Genomic DNA, 23,428 nt, shown 5'->3' on the forward strand with positions numbered 1-23,428 from the left:
AAATTTTAAAATGGAATAAAAGCAGATTACCTAAAATGTAGAAGAATGGGATTAAGAATGTTCCTTTCTAATGATTTTGAACTACAACTATACTTTATTCTTTCCCCTGGATCAGGACACATAATTGAAAGACTATGAAAAATTTACTTCATCTTTCTGGGCCTCAGTATCCTCCTCTATAACGTGAGTTTCCATTAGATGTATCACCTACTTCATATCATTCTGATGAAAGCATTTTGCAAAACTTAATCAAAATAATTTTATATTTCTAAAGTGTTTTCTTACTTCTGTTAGATTTCACCTTCATCATATTTTTTGTTATAATTCTACCTTGTGCAGTCTTTATCACAGAAGAGGTTATCTAATAGCAGATGTCTAATAAATATTGAGTGGAATAGACAAACATGAAGTTATTTTTAAAAAAAGTTATTTTTACTTTGAAATTCTTTAAAGTCTGAGTTTTTGTACTGTAATTAATAATGTTATGAAATATTTTGAAACAGGATAATTTTAATATACATACTCAACAGAAGAAAAGCAATTAATTGAAAAAAAGTCTGTTTTAATCTTTATTTAATCTAGACTGTAAACTCCTTGAAGACATACCTTACATCTTCATCTTTGATATTTTGTGCTCCTAAGACATTTGGAACATTTAAAATATTTTATTAGTTGTAATGATCACAATAAAAACCACAATGCTTTTCAGTTATATTTAAAGTCATTACTTATAATGACATTTAAAGCTGGTGAGTTTGGGGGATGATTCATGAGTGTCAAATAAAAACTAATTTCTAAGGACAAATTTATAAAGATGTGTAGGTCGGGAATGAAAATGTAGAATACATTAGCTTATAACAGCTTTCTAGGATACTCCTCCCCCATAAGGAACTATATACCACATGCTAATTAGTGGTTTCCTCTTAAAATCAAAATGAAACTTTTCTGGATAAGGAATTTGAATGAAAAATTACTAAATGCATAAGGATTATTTCCTCATTTGGTATTTCAGGAAAAGTAGTAAATATGACACTGTGATTTGACCATTTCTATTTTTAATATATCAAGCAGTCTGTGAACTTTCATCAATCCCAATAGAAACTGACTTCTGACAGTATTTTAAATGAATGTGTAATATGAAAAGAATTTTTAGCACTAACCAAAGAAATGATACCGATTCTGTCAGCAGCCAGTTTTCCACAAGGACCTGGGAGATGTTTCCACAATTTATCTTTCTGTATTTATTCATTCTCACATTGTGCAGTGAAATCAAGTGTCTAAGGGTTTATAATTAATGTTATTAAGAATATTCTAATTCATATAAAGATGCAGTTATTGACTTCTTTTCTTCCTCTTGTTTTTTTATTTTCTTAGTGAAGAAGGAAGATCTGATTCCATAACAGGCAAAGAAAGTAAATCACTATCAGCCCATTCTTTGGTACCCCACCTCCTCTTCCCATGCAGGTAACTCCTCCTCCTTAACTGGCTTTTCTGTTCCAATTAATTTAAAAGTATAAACAATCACTATTATTAAAATGGTGAAAAGTAATTTGACTGACTCTAGTAAGACTTTTTCAGTTATACACAAATGGAAAAGATTACATTCTACTATGTTTGCTAAAAGTACTTTATTTGGAGTTCCTTCAAATGAGTTTGGTTTTTATTAGATTAGATTTAAAAAAATCCAGAGATTAAATACTGCAATTTCTGAAATTTGAAAATTGTAGGATTAGAAGAAATCACAGGATCATCTAGTTCAATTCAGAATGAAAACAGGAATCCCTTTGGAAACATCTCCTATGATTACATGGTCATTCAGTGTTTCTTTGAGCACCTTTAGAATACTTAATACTTAAGATATTCCCAATCTACTTTTTGTTAACTTTAACCAACCATAGTAACAATATTGCAAATAACAAATATAACCCCCAAACTCAATAATTTTCACCTCTTTTTCATTAACATTTTAAATTAATTCCAATAAAAATTCCTTTGGGGAATAAAAATGAAAGCCTTATACCTGGAATTTAGAACAATAAATACAAGATGATAACTACCAACTAAAGATAATGAACATAAATATTGTGGTGCCAAACAAGCAATTAAACTTTAAAATCCAAAATACTAAAATAAAAAACAAAACAAAATGAAAATCCTAAAATAAGTATAAGTCTAGACTGATAGTGGTATTGCTCTAAAAATATTATTCCAATAAATGATTAAAGCAGAGATCCAATAGTTCAACCAATTTCACTGGCAAATAATAAAAAGATAGGAAACTATTCCCTTTCCCTAATTCTATAAACAATGAACTGAATTAGAGGACACAACTGAATATTTTTGGTTTTCATTAAAATAGTTGAGTAATATCTGTTTGGGACTCCCCGCTCCCTCCTTAAAAAAAAAAAAAAAGAAGGCAAGGAGATTGGCTTGAATTACTTATGGAAAATGCAATGGTTTTTTAATGACCACAAATTTCTCCTAGAAACAAAAAAAAAAACACTTTTTAATATTAATATTATTCACATGTGAGAGAATAGATGTAAGACTTGAAACACTATGGAATCCAAAGAACTGAAAATGAGCATCACTTACATGGTACATGATGGGTGTGAATATACTGTGATATATTACAACAAATTACAGACTTAAAGAGGAATAAAAAATGTCATCAAAGAAATGTATGATGAGAAAACTGTGGTCTGGTGATGTTTTGAACATGAGAAATACTGATGGATTCATAGTTCATGTACTCTGCCAACTTCCTCAGGCTGTCAAAAACAGGGGCTTTCTAATCTAATGTGCTAACAAGTTATAAAACTGATAGACCAAACCAGAAGAGAAACTGAATAGTTTAGGAGTGATCAACCAAATAGTTCAGAAGGCTTAAAATCTTTTATAATTAGTTAAAATATATTTCCAGGATAAGTATTCTTTCTTGTATTTTACATATGTGCTCAATAAGTTCCAATGAAGATGATAATACTTTTTATGTATATAATATTTTCCAATTTTCAAGCTATTTTTAAATGCATTGGCATTTCATTCTCAACAGAGAACCATATGATAATCCAAATAAATATTTGTCTTGCTATTACAGATGAGAAAAGTGACTTCAAGGCAACAGAATGCACTCAGCTATCCCAGAGTTCTTTCTACTCTTCACATATCACATTTGCTTCTTGAAGATGAGAATATAAAAAGCCTACGGAATAGAGTCAATGCTTTTCAACTAAGTGGGCGAGCCTTTTTAAATTTTAAAGTAAAAAAAAATGAGCATACAATCATATGCCAATTTCCTAAGCTAATTAATGTTTAATTTCTCATTAGTATTTACATTTATTCTGTTTAATTTCCTAATGTAATCTATTTTATGATCTAAATTTAAATGGAAGAGATGAAACTGAGGACTATTTTTTCAATTGCAAATTAGACCAATTTGAGAAATAAGAAAGATGGTTAAAAAACCAAATATAAAAAAAACTTTTCCTTAAATAAATCTTGAACAGATATTTAAAAATTCTAGACATTAGTGGCCTTCCTTCCTTGCCCTGCCCTTCCACCTTAAACCTAATTATGATAGTTCTATGAAGTTAATTCAGAGGATTTTCCTGGGGCAACCCCTAAAGGATGTTCTAAGAAAAGACAATGGACAGAGCCCTGCTAATAATTTCATTTTTCATAAGACAGAGAACACTTTGTAGGAAATTGCTGACCTGACCAACAAAGAGGAAGTGGTAGTTCAAATTGATAAAACAGCAACCTTGGGAGAAATTGGCTCTGGTGGCTTAGAATTTATATTAAGAGAGACATATCAGGCATGGGCTGATGTGTGTACTCTAGGCTTTAGGAGAAAAGATCACAAATTCGGAGAAAAAGACAAGTATGATAACGCAGCCCAAGTCCTTAACAGAGAAGCTGATTTTGCTGATGACATAATTTCAAATTATTTTGATAAAGAAAGGGAGGGGGCATTTAAAAGGTTATATAGAACATCTTTTGCTAAATTCAGATCTTATATATTGAATCCATAGTTATTTTCAAATTGCTAAGGAAGCTTGCAAAAAATGCTATGAACAGCAACAATGAGCCTTTAAAAAAGGCTACATTGGATTATGAGTAAAATAAGGAGAGGATAGGCCCACTATTATGAGAATAAAGAATCTAACTGTTGACATTGGCTGATGTCATAAATTTATAAATGAGATGTTGTTCAGCCTGGAAAAACAAACAAGCCTCAAAAATGGATTTAATACTTCCAGCACTGATGGAATATATTGATCTTTCAGTAATTTTTCTGATTATTATTTCTGCAGACCACTAGTACATATCACAAGGTCACCCATGTTAGCACACAGAATGGAAAAAAGGGGGAAAATAACTCAATCCACAACTGTATGATAAAGAACCTAGAACATGAAGGTATACTAAAGCCCATCTCCCATTTTCTAATCTTTGGGAACTGAGAAAATAAGCATGGAATTTGCTGGTGCTGCTTCGTAAGCCCTAGAACATAAGGCTGGGCAATGCCCATCAAATGAGTGATACCAATAACCAGAACCTGCCTATTCAGCTTACTTATTTCTAACAAACTGATTTCATGGAAATGTTGATTCCAGACTTAGCATTTTTTTCACATCCTTTCGGATTCACTTGAGCGTTTCTTAATTAAAATGCTCAGGAAAAATCTGGATTTTAGAAGACTTCAGTCAAGTTGCTTATCACTTTTGACCCAAGTTTCCACATATGACAAATGAAGGATTTATAATAAATAATGTGTAAATTTACGTCAAGACCTATACTCTCAATTCCACAAATGTATTAGACATCAGTGTAAAAATCTGCTAAGTACTGGGGATATACTCAAATGGAAGTCATTGCATGAACCTGGGAATTCCTTTCAATGATTTATATCCCATCTATCTCTGTCCATTTCGGAGACAATTTCTAATATAAGAGCTTGTAAGTCAGCATTTTGCTGAAATGAGTCAAATGCTTTTTCATAGTCAACAAACCAAAGTACAGTGGGATTTTGTGTTTTCATAATTTTTTTTTTTTGATAATGTGAAATAGTTAAGATGCCCATTATTTACTATCACTAGTGAAATACTGTTTCTTCTCTACTAATATCCAGGATATCTTTGATTCTTACATAGATGATTCTCAAAGATTTTGTACACATGGGATATAAACATATAGATCAGTAGATACTGATATTCTGTAGGTCCCTTTTTCTTAAACTCTGATTAGTAGAAGAAAATGTTTTTAAAAAGCAATTAGCAAGAATAGTAGCAATAAGAAAACAATAAAAGCAACAAATTGAGTCAAACTAACCTTTAATTATCTAAAGAGGTAACTGAAAATCAAAATTGGGAAATGGCCAAGAGAAATGACAAGCATCAATATTAATTTCATTAAGAGGTTTAAGCCAGATAAATTAATTGCTACAACACTGAACCTAGAACATGCCTTAGTCACTAAACATCTTACTTACTAGCCAAACAGAGATGGCTGCCAAGGGTAACATCAGATCAGAATATAAACTCATTTATAAAATATTATCTACAAGGATGATGGAAGACAATGAGTAGTATCAGCTCATAGATAAAGCTAAGCGAAACAGTGAAGAGCAAAACCTGGCTAAAGAAATGTTAAACTAGCAGCTCAACAAAGTCAACTTGAGCTTTCAAGGATGAAAATAGGATTGTAAACAAGAAAAAAAATTGGAAGAAACTTACAAAAATGATTTAAACAAGCTGTTTTATCCATATGTACATATGTAGAAAGTAGAGATCATATGTACACACATAAAGTGTACACACACACATACAACATGTGTGTACACAGAGAAACAGACACAGAGACCCACACAGAGAGACAGATAAAATAGAGACACAAAAGGAATAGGAAAAACCCCCCCAAAAAACCCCTTGGATCTCATCTTCCTACTGGGTTACCTCAAATATGAGACTAGCTTTAATTCAAAGGAGAACAGTATGTATTTGGATAAGTAAAATACAAGAAAAAATGAAGCAGGGGAAATATTAACAAATGTGGGGCCCAGGGAAGGCTTTATAGAGGAATTGACAACTGTGCTTAAATCTGGAATGAAGACAAAGAGCTGGAAGGTGAGATAACAGGAACTGAATTTCAGTCATTGAAGACTCTTCCGGTAAATAAATGACTACTAATTTGCATGATTAGTTTCTGTCATTTTGCATTATTTTCATGATTTTAGAATAATATTGAAAATGAGTCTATACTATTTAAAGGAATTAAAAAAAAACAACAACCTGATCCTTGAAACCTTCTCTCTCATGATTTAAAACCACAATTGTCTTTCAGACGTTACACTTGACTATCTTGTCAATGTAAAGCTTTCCAGAAAGTCACATTGCAAATCACATGGAAAGTCACTACTGGTTGTACTTTGTTAATGCTTAATTACAAGGTAGTTCACATTTTTTATGTATATCATGTTGAAGCAATATGTTTGATTTGTATCAATGTGACACAATTTTTCCAATTGTGCTTTTGGAAACTGAAAGCATAAAGTTTTCTAGTTCTGTATAAAAGTTATATTTTCTATTTTGTGCTCTCTATCCTAGATGCTATTTAAGCATGACTACTCTGAGATTTTATTTATTTTAAGCCCACAGGCTTGAGGGTGGGGTTAGGAAAGAGGAAACTAACTAAAGAATGGGGACTTATTCATAAAAATCACTACATTTGGGTTTTTTAAACACCCACAGATACCACAGACTACTGAAGGATTTCCTTAAGTGAATTTTAAGATAAGAAAAAACGTGTCTTTGACTGGCTTTTTACCATTAAATAAAGCTTTTCTCTAGGGACCAACCTATGCTTTCCTTTATAAGAAGGATTTTTTTTTTTTTTTTTAACAAAAACTTGCCACACCAACAATTTCAGGCTAACACAGAGGTACTTTTCTTCAGTTAACACATTTCTTTTCAATTCACTGCTTTGTTTATGATGTTCTTATTTTTTTGTCCCTGCAATTGTTTATGAGTCTCTTAAGAGGTAAGCCACTGATTCATTTATTCAAAATATATTTGTTAAGTATTATTACTTATTAATCTGCCATGTACTTAGTTTGATCCTAGTAGAGATAAGACATATGCCCTACCCTCAAAGAGGTTATACTCCAACAGAAAAATATTTATATAGGTAACCACTAAATAATACATGATGAGTATGTTAGAGGAGTGTAAAGTAATATGTTGAGTCTAAGGATTAGATGAGAGAATATTTATAAAAGAACTTAACAAAGTGCCTAAAACATTATAAATGCCCTCTTTCCCTTCCCTAAAGAGGGAGGGGGAAGATGTTTTTGCCACTACAGGAAAGATCAGGGAACTGTCCATGAAGTAGATTGGAATTTGAGTCAGGCTTTAAAGAATCAATAGGAATTGGGGGGAGGTAGAAAGGGAAATTCTAGAATATGGAAAAGTATAAACAAAAGCAGTGAGAAGAAAAGCATAAACTAATTTGGGGCAACACTTGGAGTTTCATCTGAATACTTGTAGTTCATTAGAACCTGCTTTATAAGGTTGGAGATGTAGGTGTTATCAGACTGAAGGGCTTTTACATGTGAAAATGCAATGCTTCACTCTATTAGATAAGGCTTAAATTAGATAACATGAAATTTTCATAAGAAGGTCCAATGTTACTGAAAGGTGGGGTTTCTTAATCCAGGGTCTGTGAACTTGAAATAAAAAATTTCCACCCAATTACATGTAAGAATAATTTTTAACATTTATTTTTCGTTAAATTTTGAATTCCAAATTCTCTACTTCCCTCTTTCTCCTCCTCTCACCTCAAAGATGGTAAGCAATCTGATATAGCTATACATGTACAATCATATAAAACATATTTCCCTATTAGTCATTTTGTGAAAGAATAGTAAAACAGAAAGATAGAAAAAAACCAGCATGTTTATTCATCAGTTCTTTTTCTGAAACTGGATAGCATTTTTCATCATGAATTGTCTTGGTATTGCTGAGAATAGCTAACTCATTCACTGTTGATCAACAAACAATATTGTTTTTGGTTTTGCTCAATTCACTCTGTATGAGTTTATCTAAGATGGTTGAAGTTTTTCTGAAATTTGCCTGCTCATCATTTCTTATAGCACAATACCATTTCATCACAATCATACACCACAGCTTTTTCTGCCATTCCTCAATTAATAGGCATACCCTCAATTTCCAATTCTGAACGGCCACAAAAAAGTGGCTATAAATATCCTGGTACATATAAGTCCCTCCCCTTTTTAAATCTCTTTGAGATACGGGCCTACTACTGGTAATGCTGGATCAAGGGGCATGCACATCTTTAAAGCCCTTTGGGCACATGAACACATTCTTTTACGATATTTTTAATACTATATTTCAACATAATTGGTTTCCTTTGTAATACTCCATATTTTGTTTTATGCATTAAAATATTCATCTGAGGAGTCTATGACACATGCTTATTGTTTACTCATACAAATATATTATGTAATGTATGTATACTTATTAAAAAGCTTCATAACATAATATGCCTTTCTTTTCTCTCTGCTTAATTCTTCCTCACTCATCAGAATCAAGGTGGTAGACAGTTAAGGAGAATATGTTTTAAGTTGGAAGGCAAGAGGGCGGTAGTCAATGAAGACATTGATGAGAACAGCACTTCAATGTCTTAACCACTTCAAGCTCAGAAAAGAAAGTTTTATATTTATCTTGTCCTCTCTCTTGAACCACTAAGAAAAGCCATTTGAAATAAAATACTCATTTCCCATCTATGGCCTATAACCAAGAGTGATACGAGCCAGACCAAAACAAATCTTTCAAGAGGAAATCTCTGCCTAGGCTAATGTAGAGACTGTGATGCAATATTCAAATGGGATTAGAAGGGAAATCTAATCTACATTTTTTAAAAAACAAAACTGTCAAAAACTCCATATTAAAAAATTAACTTTATTTCACTACTTTCAACAATTTTTGTCCTCTAAGCACAAACTAAAAATAATAAAGGTGAAGTAACAAAATATACCAAAAGCTTTCTATAAAATATTTTTTAAATTACACTTCCACCAACACAAGCATATTACTGAATTACTGTCATCAACATAAGCAATAGACAAAGGAGAAATAGGTCTTCAGCATGACTGAATTTTATTACCATAGACACTACACTAGAAAACACTGTAACATCACAATAGAATTGTTACTATTTTCAAATTCTAAAGAATTTCTGTATATAATATGAAGTTTAAATAGGCTATGACCCATAATAAAGACATAGTGTCTTTTAAAAAGAATATTCCAAATATTCTCTCATTTTAAATACTCAGAATAATTCATGTTCATAGGAACAAAGAAAATATTTTTAGATATTTTATAGAACTGAATACAAAAGAGCATATTAAATGAAATCTGTGATCACTCAAGAAATCAGGATAGTGTGTATATTTATATATACACATATATAATGCAGATACTATATATACATACATAGACATAAATATAGACAGACATATGTGTATATATATGTGTATGTATGCGTGTACATGTGTGGCTGTGGCTGTGTTTGTGTATATGTGCATAGAGAAAAATCAAGAAATGAAGAATTGTCTATTGCTCAGACAAGTGGTGTCAAACTCAAATAAAAATCAATCCCTGAGGGGCCACATTCACTTAGCCTCAAATTAACTTATTAATAGCATCAATAAAAAATACAAGACATAGATAAACATGTTCCAATTACATTTTAATCTGGTTCAGGCCTCACATGGGAATTTTGTGGACTATGGACCAAGAGTATGACATTTCTGGTTCAAACTATAGCATGCAGATAGAAAGGCAGACCATTTATTTAGTCTGCTGGTATGGGTGTCTTTTACAGACGCCTCAAAATTAAACAGCAAGAAGAAAGGTTGGATTGCATTTGAGAAATTGCTTTCCATGATTTTAAGTTGCTCCTTGCTATCTATTCATCCATCCATCCATCCATTTATTCATTCATGCATTTATCTATCAATCTATTGCCAATATTTGCATGGTAATGCTATATAACTACAAAACATGAACCATCACAATTTCAGAAGAATAAAAATAACAAATGACCCAAATTACAAGAAAGGATGCATGATGGATACAAATAGGTACAAAATGGAAGCAGCTAAGTGGAACATGAATTCTGTGCCTGAAGTCAAGAAGTTTTGAATTTATATGATTTCTGAAACTCACTTATATATATGACTTAGGACAAGTTACTACTTTTGGCTTCAGTTTCCTCAACTGTAAAGCAAGGACAATAAAAGCTTCTATCTTCAGATGGACTAAATGATGGCTAAAAGATAATATTTATTTTTAAAGTGCTTAGCATAATGGCTGACACATAGTAAGTGATAAATAAATGCTAGCTATTATTGTTGTTGTTATGTTTAACCAATGAAGATTTGGTTACTGGAGCTAACATAAAGATACTAACAAGTGACATGAAAAGGAGGTGGGCTGATCCCAAAATGAGATCAAGGGGATAATATACAAATAATAACTTTAAGAATAACAGTTGCAATTGTTATTATCTTAATAAGTTTAAAACTTTACAAATATTATCTTATCATTACAATAACTCTGAGAAATGAATGTGATTTTTATCCCAGTTTTATGGATAAAGAGATGGACAGAAATTAAAGAGATCACACAGTTGCTAAGTGTCGAGGAAATATTTGAACTTGTGTCTTTCTGACTCCAGATGTTTAAGTCTACCTACTGTCAAGGCAGACTATCCAGTGCATTGGATATTTTTTTTCTATCAAGGATTTAAGGAAGCTTATGTACAAAAACTTCATAGATAAGAAGGACTCTATAGATTTTAATCTATACTAGTATAAGAAAAATTACAATTGAGGAGATTTTTTTTTTCTAGGATGTTGAATGACTAAATTATGGAGTGCTGCTGTCACCAAAGTTTCTGCACAAATTTACTTTTTAAACTTTACTAATTTACTTGCTAAATTCTTCTCTGAACTCAACATTTTGAGCTCTATGTGCTTTTGTAGACCTTGCCCCCTCCCCGATATGTCACCCCACCTCACCTCTGCTTCTTAGCATTCCTTGTTGTCCAGCTCAGGAACCATTTTTATGTGGTCTTTCTTGAACCCTATAGCTTTTAGTATTTCTCTTTCTCTTGGAATTTACTTATATTTCCTCACATACTTTCTCTTCAATTTACTTATATCTATAAAATAGTATATCTAAATTCCTTGATGACAGGAACTATCCTCTTTTGTGTGTCTGGATTTCAGGCTTAGAAGAATGTATTCTAAACAAAACATGCTTAATAAATAAATTCAGAATAGAGAGACTAGGAAAGTCACAATGATATATTTTATCACCTTCACATTAAGTTAATTTTTGTCTGTGTTACCAAAGAGTAACTCTTAACTTTCATAAGCTCCATCTTTTAACTACCATCTTCAAGACGAGCAGATTAGTAATAGATAATATTTAAAGCCCCCATTAAGCTCTAAATAGGTTTTTCTTTTTAAATAAAAAGCTCCATATCTACTAAGTACTTGAATGAAAAGTGGGCAGATTCTAATATATATGTGAAAAATACTTTCTCAGAAATTAATTTCTATGTAGCTCATTTCCCACTCTTCACTTTTAATCACAGAGTCAAATGAAACCCTTTCTAGTAAAACCTATTACCCAAACCACAAAACCTAAGCCACGTACAGCAACCAACATCAAATTATATGAATTTTAAATCAAGCACTAATCCAAAGTCCAGTTTTAGCTAACTGTACCTGAGCCTTACAGCTGCTATTGATACAATTTGAAAAAAAATTTCTTAAAATGTGTTTTAAGCATTGCAGAGGTCTTGTGCTATATATGTGTTTGCATTTCTACAAGTAATATATGTGTGTGCACTTTAAAAAACTTACTAGCTTAATTTAGACCATATGAGTTCAAAAAATAGGCTTACTGTTCATACTATAAACACTGGTAATGTCACTGTGCCAAACAGATCTTAAAACTGTCAATCATTTCTACTAAACTTTCACTCTACACATGTAAAAAAAACACATAAAACTTCTATTTCCCCAAAATGACTGAGAATTTAAAAAGGATTATTTAACCTTTGTGTATTGTTTTTGCACATTAAATGTGAAGCTCTAGATCATTATTATTCATTTTTCTTATTAACACTGAAATGTACAACTGTTAATACTCACCACCTAAATTCATTCCAGCTTGTAGACATTTCTGAAGTCTGCAGGCAGGACAATTCTTCCTTCGAATTTTGTCAATGATACAATCATTTCTTCCAGCACATAAGTAATTGTGTTGCCCTGAATTAAGAAAAAAAAAAAAGATCATGAAAAAATTTGTTAAGCATTTCCATTCAGTCAACTGAAAATGATTCCCACTTTAAATCAAAAATCAATTCAAATGAATTCAAATCATAAAAACTCCTTTCCATTAGATATTATCTCAATTCCTGAAAACTTTTTCTAAAATAAGTAGAACAACATAAGGATGGTATCCATATGGATATTTCATCCATAATGTGATCTCCAAGGCAGCTTTGGTGACCCACGGGCCAGAGCACTAGTCCTAGAGAAAGAAATACCTGAGTTGAAATTCAGGTTCAGACACTTATTAGTTCTGTTACCCTTGGTAAGGACTCCTATCTGCTTCAGTTTCTTTATCTATAAAATGTACATAAAATGTACAAAAATGTACAAATACTTTACAAAACTTTATATTTGTAGAATTGAGATGCAACATGAGGCAGTGGAAATTGTAGTTGGGGGGGGGGGTGTTGGTAAGCAAAGGACATGGGTCCAAACTCTCACTCTACAACCTACTAACTAACAAGTCTGGGTTTGAGTTTCCGTATATAACAGGACACAATATCTACCCGATAAGTCAAATTCCAAAACCGACCTTGACTCCCACCATCTCCCCTCAAAACTCAATGGACACAGTATAGGATCCTAAACCTGAAAGCTTTGGGCATAGTAATACTTCCAACTCAACGTATGAGTCTATCATCCTGGCAAACTGTCCTTGCAGATGCCATAGCCAGAAGAACCAGAAAGGAAAGTTCTTGCCACCAAAGTCCTTAACCCTCTTAAATAATTAAACATCAGAAAATTATATTGAATCAGTGGAAATGACATTAACAAAGACCCATTAACATCTGCTTTGTCATTAAGGTCCTAGGGATTTTCCATCTGACTTAGAGCTGAAACTTTAAGTCAAGGACTTACAGGATAAAGTGTAAAATTTTAACACAGTAATATTAGGTATTACAAGGACAAGCCAAACCACAGATGCTATAAGAATTGAATTTGGAGCCTAAAATTTAAAAGGAACCACCCCCCCCCACACACACACACACAGAATTTCAGAGCTAGAAGACCTCAGGACCATCTAATTCATTTTGTTCTCTGCATCTCTCTGTTATCTCTACAGAATAAATTTTAATCCCTTAGCTATTCAAATATATGTGCTCCTTAACTCTTTACTTCTACGGGTTAAACATTCTCAGTACTTTCAACCACTGATGAATCATATGATATGCCTACAAGCCTCCTTACTCTGTTGTTATTTCTTCAAACTTGTCACCATGGCATTCTGCTAAACAAGAAACTCTAAATTATGATTAGAATGGGATTATCACCTAACTAACTATTTTGATAGATTAAACTGCTGGTTTCTATTGAGCTTGCAACCAACTATGTATTTTCTTATGAACTTTTCTCCAACCAAGTCTTTTCATGACTTTTTACTTATACTTATTGCACATGACTTTAGCTGATGTTCATAAAGCAGCATCTGAAGGAACCAGTGAATAAATGAGAAAGCATTTATCTCTCCCCTCGCTACTCCGCTAACCCATTTTCACAGGACTTTTCTCTACTATGCCTTGCCTGATACCTTTATCCTATTCCCGTTTTCAGCTTACTTCCTCTGCCTGCCTCAGTTTCCTCTTTTGTAAGAGTTTATATAATCTATAATCAGAGTTTCATTGGAATTTTTCTTAGACTATCTCTTACTCCCCATAACCAATCTGTTGTCATGGCCTGTGGATTTCATCTTGCAACATCTCTCAAATATGTTCCCTTTTCTTCTTCTTGTATCCTTCTCGTGAAGGACATCATTACCTCATACCAAAATTTTTGAAATAGCTTACTTGGGTAGTGGTGGTAGTCTATAGGCTTAAGTCTCTTCCCACCCCCAACAGATTCTCCATTCAACCACCAAAAAGATTGTCATAAAATTCAAATCTGTACATATTACCCCTCTACTCAAAAAACTCCAGTGGCTCCCAATTACGTCCAGAATAAAATAGAAAAATCAAAGCCTTTCATTAAACCTGTCTCCTACATATCTAATATTCTTAGAGATTACTTCCCCCGCCAAGTACTGTCTGATTAGTGACTAACTAGTCACACTAGTGACTAGTGACCTAGTAACTTGGTCTCTTGATTAGTCTACAAACAAGATACTCCATCTCTCAGTTCTGGGCATTTTCTTAGGCTATCCTCCAAATCTGCGGTGCTCTCATTCCGCTGTGCTCCTATCAGTGACCTCCCTGGCTTTCTTTCAGTCCCAATTAAAATCCCACCTTCTACAGGAAGCTTTTCCAACCCTTAATTCCAGTGCCTTCATTTATTATTTCCTATTCTGCTTGGTGTTCAGAGCTCTTCATAAGCCAGACTCCTCCTTTCTTTCTAGTCTTCTTACAGATCCTCTACCAACCAGGTATTGTCTGATTCGATTACAGCCTCCTGGCTGTCCCGTTCCATCTCTCATCTCTGGGCATTTTCTCCACCTGTCTCCCAGGCCTGCAATGTTCTTCCTCCTCTGTTATGACTACAAAATCTAATAAAAATCCATCTTAATGATCAAGGAATGGTCTCAAAAGAGGTTGACTAATTTGCCCATGCTGACCCAGAAATTAAATGTTAAAGCCAGAATTTCCAAGTAGTCTCTCTGATTATAAGATTAATAATGTCCATAATATTTTGCTTTCTCTCAAACACTCAATACTTCTGGCTGGTACTTGAAAAAAAGCAGGACCTCACTGGTGAAGGAACTCTCAGCATAATTCTAGATCATAAACTTTCCACGTATTAAAATATAAATTTTAATAATAATTAATAAATAACCATAAATCTGTGGCTGAGCCTCTTTCAGCTTGGCAGTACTGACCAGAGCCTCTATGTGCACATCACTTTTGAAAGCCTGAATTCATGTCTATGTCATCATAAGGCACTACACTGGGACTTTAGTGATACACATATACACACCAATATAGATATTCATGCCCAAAACCTATTGGACTTTAGAAGTCTATATATACATACACACATAGATCTCAATCCTGAGAGATACAAATCCAGACCTTCCTATGTATATAACAAATGGTTGTAATTCCTATTCAAACATCTTGAGGGAGAAAGTATAGAGGGAAAAAAAAAAGGAGATGGCTGAGTCCTGAATCTTAGAGAAAGACCTTGGTTAGAAAGGGAGAAGTGGAAAGAAGGCCAGAGGAAGAAAAGGAGGAAAATCAGTACACTTCGAAACTGAGATTGTTCTTATTACATCTGATACTGGAGGGCAGAAAAAGGAGCTATAGGTGGAAATTGTATAAATCTCATCTTGAGATTTCTACTTAATATGAAAAAAAGTTTCTGAACCATGAGAGCTGTCCAAGAGTATAATGGGCTGCCTTGTGAGTCACTGAGCATCCTTTATTTCTAAAAAAATCTCAACGGAAGAAAATAGATGATCAGGTTAAAGATATCATAAGACTATTCTTCCTCAGGTACATTTTTGCTTCAAAACTTTGATGTTCTTTCTAATCCTGAGTGTCTATGATTTAGGTCCTAACTTTGTCCTCAGTCTTCAAGCTGAGATCGAGAAATCCCAATTTCATGCATATTCTCCTAAAGCAATGGAATAAAAGCTCCTTGAAGGCAGGGATTCTTTCAGTAATTTTATTCTCAACACTTAGTACAATCCCTGCCATATAGTAAGAACTTAATTAACTGTTTGGCTCATTGATTGATTGACTACCAGGTCTTTGTGGCATCAAAAATCAATAAGTTATTTCCCTATTAGTGGAGTTCTTGGAGCTTTGGTGACCCAGGATAATGTTGTGATCCCAGGAACTGTGGAGGTCTTAAATATTAGGTCTCATTTGGTGATATAAAATCATCTTTCTAGTCTTTTTTTTTTCCTGTTAAAGTACTCTACTGTTTTCTTTCCTCTGGAGTAACCTTGCCAAAGAATTTTAAGCATTATATCTTATCAACTGTCATCTAAAGCCTTACTTTCATGGTTACTAGATTGTGTGAAATGTAATTATTTCCCCAGATCACTGTTTTGCAAGATGCTAAATGAAAAATATGTTAACACATTTAAAGTTTTAGAATCTAATGCTATCAATTAAATTTTGTGTATTTTGTGAAATTTATCATACATTATAAGTTACATGCTAACATCAAAACCCAAAATAATTCATATAGATGGGGGGATTATACTTTTTATAAGGAATCAAAAGTTGAGATTGTTTAGTGTTTTTTTTTAGGAGGATCTCTTCACCAGGTAATCCATAAAATACTAAACAAGATTACAATTAAAGTATGGAACAAACATTCTTGCTTCTAAAAGATTTCAGAGTAAGAAATGCAGTTTTATCAAACCTTTAAAAATTAGTTCATATTTCCTTTTCATTTTTAAAAGTCCATTTGTTGTGCTGCTAAAGGATTTTTTAAAATAGTTGACAACTGCCCAGCAACAGCAGCCTATGTTTGCAGTCACTATTTTGGGCTACATCACATGTCAATTACATAACCTTATTTAACTGCTCTTGAACTGGTTCGAACAACCTGGGGAACAAATGAAAGCAGTCCTGTTGAATTCAGCAGTGCAGATTCTGATGGACAATTTCCCGTCTTCTGTATCCCAACACCCACCTCCTGCACCCCCCTTATCAAGAACACTACCCATGTAGTAAGTGAGTCTCTGACAAGAAGTAGTTATTCATTGTTAGAGCCAACTAAAACATTTGATAATTAACTTCCTCTGCTCGGTTTAAACCAGTCTGCCCATAATAAAAGTAATGAACAATGATCCCTGCTACTGAGGTTTATGAGTAAGCTTGAGACATGAAAAATACATCTTTTAGAGATATACATTGCTTTGCTTTAAACTAATTTTTTTTTTATCATTTAGGCTTTTACTGATCACAAGATTCATTTTAGAAGTCAACATTTGACATTTTTTCAAAAGTTTTTTCCAAGTGGTCTAAAATGGAATTTTCACATGAACAGTCTTGTTGTTTTGAAGTAGTATTGTTTATTTTGATATCTTTTACGTTACTAAAGTTGAAGTTGAAAAAGTAAGTCAAGATAATTAAATATTACAAGCCATTTTGTATACAAGAGTACAAGGAAAACAAAATATTTCACAAAGGCAAGATGCACCAGGTATTTAACCTTGGGAATATTTATTATGGAATGCAACAAGGAAAACCATCAAGGAACAAGGAAAATTTTTCAGGTGGAAACAGTTAAGTCCCAGAACATTAAATGGTATTCACTCATTTAATGTGCTAAGAACATTCTATGTCACTGTATCAAGACCTCAGCTATCTAAGAGAATTTAAGTCATTACAATTAAGGAAATGTAAGGTATTAAACAATCACAAGATGCTTAGACCATGAGAGACCCACAAGAACAATGACAAAATCATGGCTCATCAACAGTGGCAGTAATAGGGAGATTGGTCTCAAGATGGCATCCCCAAATGTCCTAAATCCTAACTGCCTCTGTTACTGATCAGATTGAGGTGTCCCTGGGACTAGATTTCTTCATTTAAAAAAATAAGGGCCTAAATAATCTCTATAATCCTTTCTAACTACAATATTCTGAGACCTAGGATTGAAAAAACAACCAAGAAGATACTATACTGATTAAATCATAGTATTAAATAAGTCCAAAGTTGTCTAAAAAATAATCCCCAGTGGGTTAAGTGAAACTTGGATTAATGGTTGAGGGGAGGGGCAGCTTTTTCTATACAGGAATACATACTTATCCCTGCATAAGAAGCTAAGAATCACAAAGCTCTGAGAAAAAGAATTTAGAGGCATGCACTATAGTCTTTGCTTGGAAAGATGGTCACAGATTAAAGAAATTACTTGCCTTAAAATACTTCTCAGATTACAGCACTGAAATATATATATACACACACAATCTGTTATGTATATATACTTAGATAGATATATTGTAAACTTTAAACAAAGTGTTATGTTTCAAATGGCTAAAATACCAACTATCAGTGAAAAAGAACTCAAACCACAGAATCATTGAAAATATGACCTTAAAAATTCAGGCCTTAAGTTTTCATCAGGCCATAATATTTGATACATGTTGTCTGTCCAACTATTCTGCATATCTATCATCTAGGGAAAAAGACTGTTTACCTGGGTTCTGTAAACTTGATTAAAATATTTTGCTAATGTTCAATTTAATTGGATTCCCTTGTAATATATGTATTTTATTAGATGTATTTAAAAACATTATTCTGGAACAGAGTCCACAGGCTTTGCCAGAATGTCAAAGTGATGCATGAAACAGAAAAGATTTAGAACTTAGGCTTAAAAAGAATTGTAATATATTCATTGGCATAAAATAACTTTTCAATCAAATGAAAATTATAATCTTTTAGAAAAATAATTTTAAATCTTTTCCTACCCCTAATTTTTAAATATGCTTAATGAAAGATTTTCTTCTGTAAACAGAATATATGTAAGGGTTGGGGAAGGAAGAAAAGTATAGTTAGCATTTTATATAGTTTAAAGCTTACAAAGTTCTTTACAAATTCACTCATTTGATCTCCACAAAAACTCTGTGAAGTAGGTACTATTATTATCCTCATTTCACATTTAAGAAACTTAGTCACAGAGAGATTGATACTTGCCAGGATCACACGGCTAATGAAGAGTCCAAAGCAGTATTCAAAAACTCAGATCTTTCTGATGCATTATGTCACCTATCTCTGTATGTGCTGATGTGAATATGTTTTCACTTTTGGTACTAGTTATTAGTGGGGTGCAGGAACAGAATAATAAAATAACTATAATAATAACTAACCTTTATATAGTGCTTCTTTGTATAATAACTTATGTTAGATGGGTAGAAGACTACAACCTAAGATGCAAAAATGAATATGGGGGTTCTCCTCAAACCCCTTGGTAATAGTAGTGGCTGGTGGCTAAAAGGTATTATTCCCTTTCCCAAAGGCTGATGATTGAAATGTTCTCCGACATAGCAACCACCTCAAATAATGTTCAGAAATTCTGATAGATAATTGTACAGTATTTTAAAAATTTATAAAGTACAACTACATATAGAATATCTCATTTGAGCCTCTCAAAAACCCTATAATGAAGATAATAGAGGCATATACATTTTACAGATAAGGAAACTGAGGTTCTAAGAACTTAAGTGATTTGTCTATGGTCATATAACTAATAAGTGTTAAAGGCAGGATCTGAATCAAGAACTCCTACTCTCGATACAGCTTGAAGCACTGGATAGCAATATTAATCACACCAATCTACATTGTATCTTGTGAGAGAGATGAATGAATTGGTCAGGAAGTTAAGTAATACCCACCTTATAAACTTTCAGAATCATTCTAACAGTTATACAGTAGGGAAGGGAGACTGAGTATAGATTCATTCATTCATTTATTTATTCAAATTTTTTAACTAGGTGAAAGAGATTTTCTGCCACAATTGCTTTGTAGCCTTAATCACTGAATGGATGCAGCAAAGTCCAAGGTCTCCCACTGCATCCAGGGCCATCTCCATTGTTCTGATCTATATCTGGCTCTGGAGGGGAAGGTGAGGCAGGTGACCTTGTACAGTCCTCCCTCACTTAAGTCCCATTCACCTGCATGTCCCAGCATCTTCTCCCTGATGTCATAGTTATCTTGGAGAATGGGAGTCAAACAACACCAACAAGACCTTTATTATAGATAAATTACTAAATCTGAGTTTCTTCATTTATAAAATGTGAATGACTGTGAGAAGAGTGCTCTGTAAACCTTAAAATGCTATCTTAAACAGGTATCTTAACTTTACATCAAGGTGGTTTTAAAATCACTTTTTGTCTATTTGTTCTATTGAATTCAGTTCAACTGTTCCTTTTTCCTCTTATTCACTGCCAATTCTTATAGCTGCTCCAATTTCCCAATGCCACTGTGTTGGCTGAGTTAGACTCAGTTTAACAGCTTAGAAAGCAGCTGTGCTTACTTATTCCAACATTAAACTAGATCCAAAGGGCACCACTAAGCCTTGTTGGCTTCAGTGTGACATACCAATTAAACACCTTATACATACCTATAAATACTCAATAAATATTTAGGTAATTAATTCAAAGGAAATCTAGAAATGATGTGAGAAGATCTGATTGCACTTGTAGGAATATGAAGGCAAGAATTGCACAGTAATTAATGCTTTACATCATGACCATATGAAGTAGGATGGGGGTAAACAAAATACAGCTTGTAAGGCCAGAAATAGCCCTGTTTTTCCCAGCTCTGTATTCCATTTGTCAAAATAATGGTGTCTAACATTTGTCAGACACCAGTAATGTCTAGACAGTGAGACTGAACCAACCATTTTTCAGATGATTCAGGGTTTTTTCACTCACAAAATGGGCAAATATAAAGCAATTTAGTATTGTTTATCTAATTCCATCATTAAGAGGTTTACTTTGAATTAACTGTTATTTCAGTCATTTTAATGAGAGAATTGGTTTAACCAATTTTAAAGTCATCGCTCTACTTTTTACTTGGGGATCTTATAGTTAGTCATCTTTGTCTCCTTGATAAGACTGTCTACATAGTGCTAATAAATAATTATTGTGAAGAGAGAAAAGCAACTTCTAAGCCATAAGTAGTGAGTTTAAAGTATTATTGAATAAAAAAAGACAACCCATGTAGCAATTTCTTCAATTTACTAAAAATAAAGCAAAGCTATTGATTGTGTTCCTACACTAAGGTCAACATCAAATAACATTAAAGAGAAGTCATGGTGTAATAGTGGCTGAATATTCTAAATCTAAAAGACCATGGCTACTATACTAGGCTATTACCAACTTTTAGCACAATGCCTTATATACATTTTAATATATAAAGGATTTTTAATTTGCTGATAAAAATTTTAATTTTACCACTTCAAAGCAAATGACAACACCATTATGCCTCAGGGGATGTTCCCTGAAAATGCAGTGGCTTAAAAAACAATTACCCTGTGGCCAACATGGTTATGTCTCTCCAATGTGGTTAGGCTAGTCTTCTAACAAAGAAGTGTTTGGTCACTGGGGCAATAATAGAAATATTCCTAGTCTGGAAAGGACCAATTAATGCTTGTGCTCAGTTGAAAAAGAGAGGGGCGTGTTCCATATAACAATAAAATAAATGAGTAGCAAACAGTCATCAGGGTGATTTTCTAGATTGACAACACACTCCACTTTTCCTCAGGCTACTGCTAGAAAAAAAATCATTGCCTATCTTCCAGAGACAGAGTTTTGTTTCGTGAGAATATATTCATCAAGTCTCTCTGTATAATATTTTTGAGTTATATAATTATACAATGTGTAACCAAGGGAAAGAATAAAAAAATTAATGAGAGTAGATGGGAATCCTTATCATTTAGTTTACCAAGGAATTCTTTGGTAGCCTAGCGAAGCATTATGGGCCCATTCTCAGAATAGTGATTTTAAGTGCAAAAATAAAATATTACAAAGGAAACCAATTATGCTGAAATTCAGATTCTCTCATATTTATCCAGAAAGCCCTTGGAAGTCCAGCGTAAGAACCCCTGGTTTAGATGGAGAGAATAAGCATAGTTTGAAAATATTTTAATAGTATATATTATCAAGAAACCAAATGATGGATAACCTCTTAAAATATGACATTTATTAAGTCAATAAAGTAGAAGAATTAATTTGAAACATCCCATGATGTTAGAGGAAAGTTAGGAAATGGTATTGGTAAGTCACTTTTATTTGCTAGTCCATAAGGCATCTAAGAGGAAAAAGTATAATTTCAACATGACTTTTAATTGCTAAGAAACGTCAAAGGAAAAGCATAAAACAGGTTTGGAATTCTTTGAGTAGTAAAGTAAACTGTAAGATATATAAACTAGCCCTTAATAAAGTGATAATGTTTAATACTATATCTCTTAAAGATTAAAATCAGTTTTCCATTTCAAGATTTATAATATTTTATAATGAATATATTTACCCTATTTAAAATTAAATCAATGCATTATATAGTATTTCAAAATGATATGCTCTTTCAACATAGCCAACCTCTAAGTCAATGTAATCTTACGATATAAGAAAAAATACATTAAATTTCAGTCAGCCACTCTGTCTAAAATATCTTAAATTATTTAAATTGAGTTCTGATTAAAGTTAAAATGAAATTCTTCTCAATAGGGCACACAAGGTTTCTAGGATTTATGCAAATGAATTTTTGTAATCCACTTTTAGACTAGTCTCAATGGTATTCATTACATTTCATGAAAGTCTATGGACTCCATGTTCTTGAACTCTAACATAGCAGGGTCTCATCTAAGTTGAAGAAGTTATATGATCCTTCTGGTATGCAGTGAGTGTCTTGACTTACTGAACTGAAATCTTTCTGATAATTAACAAAAGTAAGCTTATAACAACTCTCAGCACCTAACTTATACAGTTTAATGGACCGAAAATATATTGGCTATATTCAAGAATATGAAAGCATTTTGAGGATAAACTTTTGGAAAAAGCAAGATAAAGTGAAAACAGTCTTTTTCATACATAAATCTATATGCAAATTATTGTACAAAGCAAAATAATAACATGTATTCACTTTAAAAATAAACCTTGCAACTTGTTACATCTTTAAGAAAATAACTTCAATATGGAGTATTTCCTCTATTAGTTTCAATCATTTATTTTATATGATTTGGCATTTAGTTCACAAGATTTTAAAATATTTTATGAAGCACATTGGATGTTAAAAGACTATTTTTCAAAGTCTGGCTTTGATTAGAACCCAAAGGTCTGCAATAGAGTTGATATCAGAAGAGATATATTCAGTGAAACTTTTTTTTTTAAAGTCTTTATCTCTTAGTTAACTTTCTTCTTAACCTTTCATTCTGCAAAATGGTGTTGTAGTACTCCATATTCATACTCTTCAAGAGATATAATACACATTACTTAAAAAGAAACACCAGAATTAAAATCACAATAGAAGAGATCAATGAAATACACATGCATAGTAAAAATAAACATAAACAAAGAAAATACAAGGCAACTTGGTAGCAGAAATTACA

At 32.7% G+C, this 23,428-nt stretch overlaps 1 protein-coding gene across 2 annotated transcripts in view; it reads right to left on the reverse strand.

Moving 5' to 3' along the window:
• Window positions 1-23,428, reverse strand: part of NR3C2 (nuclear receptor subfamily 3 group C member 2) — a 377,266-nt gene that overhangs the window by 98,222 nt on the left and 255,616 nt on the right. For both annotated transcript variants that reach the window (XM_051965553.1, XM_051965552.1), the window contains exon 4: window positions 12,251-12,367. In XM_051965553.1, coding sequence (XP_051821513.1) covers window positions 12,251-12,367 — 117 coding nt within the window. The remainder of the gene's footprint in view (window positions 1-12,250; window positions 12,368-23,428) is intronic.

The sequence above is a fragment of the Antechinus flavipes genome, chromosome 6 (assembly GCF_016432865.1).
Source record: "Antechinus flavipes isolate AdamAnt ecotype Samford, QLD, Australia chromosome 6, AdamAnt_v2, whole genome shotgun sequence".
Taxonomy (NCBI): Eukaryota; Metazoa; Chordata; class Mammalia; order Dasyuromorphia; family Dasyuridae; genus Antechinus; species Antechinus flavipes.